The 4663-nt window shown below is 49.8% G+C and overlaps 1 protein-coding gene across 1 annotated transcript; it reads right to left on the reverse strand.

Annotated features, from left to right (window-relative positions):
* Positions 1 to 1758: 1758 nt before the first annotated feature.
* Positions 1759 to 2145, reverse strand: LOC145958631 (uncharacterized). The gene has a single exon (XM_083076137.1). The coding sequence runs from the start codon at positions 2143 to 2145 to the stop codon at positions 1759 to 1761; it is 387 nt and encodes a 128-aa protein (XP_082932263.1).
* Positions 2146 to 4663: the final 2518 nt, after the last annotated feature.

Below are 4663 nucleotides of genomic sequence, written 5' to 3' on the forward strand. Positions count from 1 at the left end.
CTGGAGAGACAGTACTCAACCATCAGCGTCGTCAGAGGCACGTTGGTGTTCAACTTCCGGCTCGGGCGTCGAGTGAAGTTGACCCTGGAGAGGGTAAACTTAGCTACCGAGGTTGTCAGAAGCGCCGAGGTATGCAACAACCTGGAGAGGCTACTCAACAATTTTCCACCGGAAGACGCTACAAGTCAGAAGGTTGGCACATCACCCGGACAATTGGGTCAACTCCTTTACTTGTCAGCCGGTACACCAAAAGGCCGTCTGACTAAGTAAAGGGGGGGCAGCTGTAGACCCCTAAAATTGTCCGGGTCGGAAATAAAGCTAGAAGACTCTCAAAGACTGAAGGAAGATCAGCCAGAAGGACTCCTGGAAGGCCCTAGGAGGGTTCTCTGTAGGTCTAGAGGTCTTAGGATAGCAAAAATAAGAAAAGTGGGGGGAATGAAGCTCAATACGGCCTCCCAGAGGTTCACTACGGCCGTATTGAGTATTTTGAACTGCAATACGGCCGCGGCGAACTCAGTACGCCCGTATTGAAGTCTTTGAACTTCAATACGGTCGTACTGAATTCAATACGGCCGTATTGAAGTTCAAAAACTTCAATACGCCCGTATTGACCCAAGGGGCCGTACTGCGCCTCATTCCTATAAATATGACGTCAATTTGACGTCATTTCACACTTTTCCACTGAGTTTTGACTCCCTCCTTGAGTATTCTGGGGTTTTTGAGCAGTGTTCTGCCCTAGAATTCTCTCTGGGAGTCGATCCGACGAAGTTCTGGAATTCCGAGCATTTAGCTTGGAGATTCGAACTTAGTCGAAGGGAAATCCTCCGGATTTCCATAGTCAAAAAATTATTTTTAGGAAGGAGTGAGCGGGCTTGTAGAGCGAGGGAACGCCAAAAAGCTTCCCAGTTTTACTTGATATATAAAAAGCACGCTTCAAGAGGTTTCTTTTCTAAAAATCCCTTCTTTTACTGCTTTCTGTGTGCATATTAAACTGTCATCATGTAGATAGTTAATTTATAATTGCTTAGAATAAATAGGGGTAATTTAGTAATTTTGCACTATTATTTTTAGAAATAATCTGTCATAGGGAACCCGAAAGGGGCGCTGTGGGGTGCTAACACCTTCCCCACGCGTAACCGACTCCCTTACCCAACTCTGGTTGTAATGGCCGAAGTTGATTTATAAAATCAATTGCCTTATCCCTTTTTCCAATGTTTTGAGTAAAACATTGGTGGCGACTCCATGAACCCTTCCTTTTTATGAAAACCGCTAATCCATGGAGGGTCCCGCTTGGGATTAACATGGATTGGTGAGCCTTTTAATAAAATTGCTCGTTTGACGAGGTCTCAGTTTGAGAATAAGTCATTCTAGCAATCCATACTTTTCAAAACAATAAAAGAGTCCAACCATCCTTCGCGAGTGCCGAAAGCCCGTTTCGGGCCGGTGGCGACAACGACCATTATGGATTACTGGAAACACAAGTGGTCGAGGCAGCAGGAGGACATGGCGAAGCTGGGGAGCCTTGTTCAGCCTTTGAAGGATGAGAATAGAGTCCTGAGGGAGGAGAACGGGGTTCTGACTGCTGCCCTTGGGGAAGCGAAGATGCAGGGAAAAAGAGTGTTAATAAAAGGGAATGGGTTATCTTATTGATGGAAATATGTGCCTCGTTAAAAACCCTCTTAGCCAAAACCCATTTTTCTGTTTTTTGGGATAAAAGACTAAGGTGGGAAAAGAGTGCACAGCTCATTCATACAAAATTCAGCTGAAGTAGAACTTGAGATGCGTAGCATTCCAAGTCCGCGGTATGGGCATCCCGCTGAGTTCTTCCAGCCTATACGCTCCATTTTCCAAGTCTTCTGTAACTCGGAACGGGCCACCCCATGTAGGTGCAAGCTTCCCATCTGACGTGTCCTTTCGGGCTTCGCCTAGCAATCGCCACACTAAGTCACCAGCTCGGAAAGAACGAGGTCGTACTCGGGTATTGTATCTTCGGGAAGCTCGGAGCTTGCATGCTTCTTCGTGGATTTGAGCTTTGTCTCTAAGCTCGTCCACCAAGTCGAGGTCAGCTGCCAACTCTTGAGCGTTCTGCTCGGTATCGAAAACCTGCCGTCGGTGGGACGTCTCTCCGACTTCCACTGGGATCATTGCATCGACTCCGTAAGTTAGCCTGTAGGGTGTTTCCTGCGTGGTTGATTGGGGGGTGCAATGATACGCCCAAAGGATGCTGGGAAGTTCGTCGGGCCATTGTCCCTTGGCATTTCCCAGCCGTTTCTTGAGTTCCCGGAGGATGACTTTGTTGGCTGCTTCGGCTTGGCCGTTGGTTTGGGGGTGTTCCACCGAGGTCGAGATATGCTTGATATCGAGCTCTCAGAGGAAGTCCTCGAATCCCTGCGTGATGAACTGTCGGCCGTTATCGGTTACGAGAGTGTGAGGGATTCCGAACCTGCAAATGATGTTCTTCCATGTGAATTTTTGCACGTTCTCAGTGGTAATTTTGGCGAGTGGGCATGCTTCAATCCACTTGGTGAAATAATCGATTGCCACCAGGAGGAATTTCAGTTGACCTTTCGCAGGGAGGAATGGTCCGAGAATGTCCATTCCCCACTGGGAGAAAGGCCATGCCGACATCATGTGGTGGAGAGCTTCGGGTGGTTGCCGGTGTGTGTCGTCGAATTGCTGGCATTCCCTACATTTTTTAATGTAGTTCTGGAAGTCTGACTTCAGAGTGGGCCAGTAGTACCCAGCTCGGAGTACCCTGGTCGCCATTGAGCGCGCCCTGGAGTGCATGCCGCATATCCCCTGGTGAATTTCCCTGATGACATAGGCTGCCTGAGATGCAGTCAAGCATTTGACCAGTGGAGAGGAAACTCCATGTTTGAATAACTCATCCCCGATGATGATGAACTTAGCCGATCTCATCCTTATCTTCCGAGCTTCATCTTTGTCCTCGGGCAGGGTTCCTTCTTTCAAGTAGCTCCAGATGCCTGCCATCCACCCCAAGTCTTCATTGTCACTGACGTTGACGATTTTGTCGTCTAAGCTGGGTGAGTGCAAGGTTTCCTGAATGATGGTTCGGTGCTGTCCAGGCTTTTTGGTGCTGGTGAGCTTTGATAGGAGGTCGGCTCGGGCATTTTGTTCTCGCGGCACATGCTTTATGGTGAATTCGTCGAAGGACGAGATCTGGTGGGACGCAGTGTGAAAGTATCGCTGCAGTAGAGTGTCTTTTGCTTGGTACGTTCTGCTGAGCTGCTCCACCATGAGTTTTGAGTCACTGTTGCAACTTACCTTTCGGGCTCCGAGGTCGTGGGCTAGCCTTAATCCTGCGAGAAGTGCCTCGTACTCCGCCTGGTTGTTGGTCACTTTGAAGCCAAACTTAAGGGATTGTTCCAGAGTGACTTAGTTTGGTCCCTCCAATATGATGCCTGCGCCACCACCCTTAGAGTTGGAGGATCCATCCACATGTAGGGTCCACACCTGAGGTTCCTCGGAAGTGGTAGGTGTGAGCTCGGCTACGAATTCGGCCAGGCACTTGGGTTTCAGGGGTCCACGACTTTCGTACTGGATGCCGAACTCAGACAATTCTACTGACCACGCAATCATCCGTCCGGCGAGCTCGGGCTTTCGCAGAATTTGCTTGATGGGGTAGTCGGTTTTGACAACCACCTGGTGACTCTAGAAGTAGGGTCGGAGACGCCGAGCTGCGGTGACGAGTGCTAGTGCCAGCTTCTCGATCATCTGGTATTGCTTCTCCACATCTTGGTGGACTCGGCTGATGAAATAGATTGGTGTCTGCACTTTCTGGTGCTCTTGTACTATTACTACGCTGATAGCGCCTTCTGCTACAGCCAAGTAAAGGAGGAGGTCAATTTTGTGATCTGGCCTCTGTAGGATCGGCGGGGTTGTGAGGAAGGTTTTGAAGCTCCAGAAAGCTTCTTCGCACCGATCCGTCCATTGGAAGTCTTTTGGTTTTCGCAGCAGGGTGAAAATGGGCCCTGCCTTTTCCGCAAGCTTGGGGATGAAACGGGATAATGAGACCAGCCGTCTAGCTAGGCGTTGGACTTCTTTCACCGTTTATGGGCTTTTCATCTGTATGATTGCTTTACACTTCTCGGGATTGGCCTCAATTCCTCTGCTAATGATCATGAAGCTGAGGAACTTGCCTCCCTGGACGCCGAAGACACATTTCTTCGGGTTGAGGCGCATGTTGTGCTTCCTGACTTGGGCGAATACTTCGGCGAGGTCGGCGGCATGGTCTGCTGCCGAGGTGGTCTTGACCACCATGTCGTCGACGTAGACTTCCATGTTCCTCCCGATCTGTTGTTGGAAAACCTTATCCATCAGCCGCTGGTAGGTTGCGCCTACGTTTTTGAGGCTGAAGGGCATCACCCGGTAGCAGTAGTTGGCGTGGTCGGTGATGAAGGATGTATGCACTTCATCAGGCGGGTGCATCATTATCTGGTTGTACCCAGAGTAGGCATTGAGGAAGTTGAGGAGGGCGTGTCCGGAGGCTCCGTCGACCAACCTGTCAATGCTCGACAAGGGGTATGAGTCCTTGGGGCATGCCTTGTTCAGATCGGTGTAGTCGACGCACATCCGTCATTTTCCTGAGTTCTTTTTTACTAGGACCACGTTCGCCAGCCATGTGGTGTACCTAACCTCACGG

This window comes from Cajanus cajan, chromosome 6, assembly GCF_000230855.2.
Source record: "Cajanus cajan strain Asha chromosome 6, NIPB_CcT2T_4, whole genome shotgun sequence".
In the NCBI taxonomy this organism is placed as follows: domain Eukaryota; kingdom Viridiplantae; phylum Streptophyta; class Magnoliopsida; order Fabales; family Fabaceae; genus Cajanus; species Cajanus cajan.

Coding starts and splice junctions, on each gene's coding strand:
- LOC145958631 (XM_083076137.1), bottom strand. CDS start 2,145: ATGATCCCAGTGGAAGTCGGAGAGACGTCCCACCGACGGCAGGTTTTC.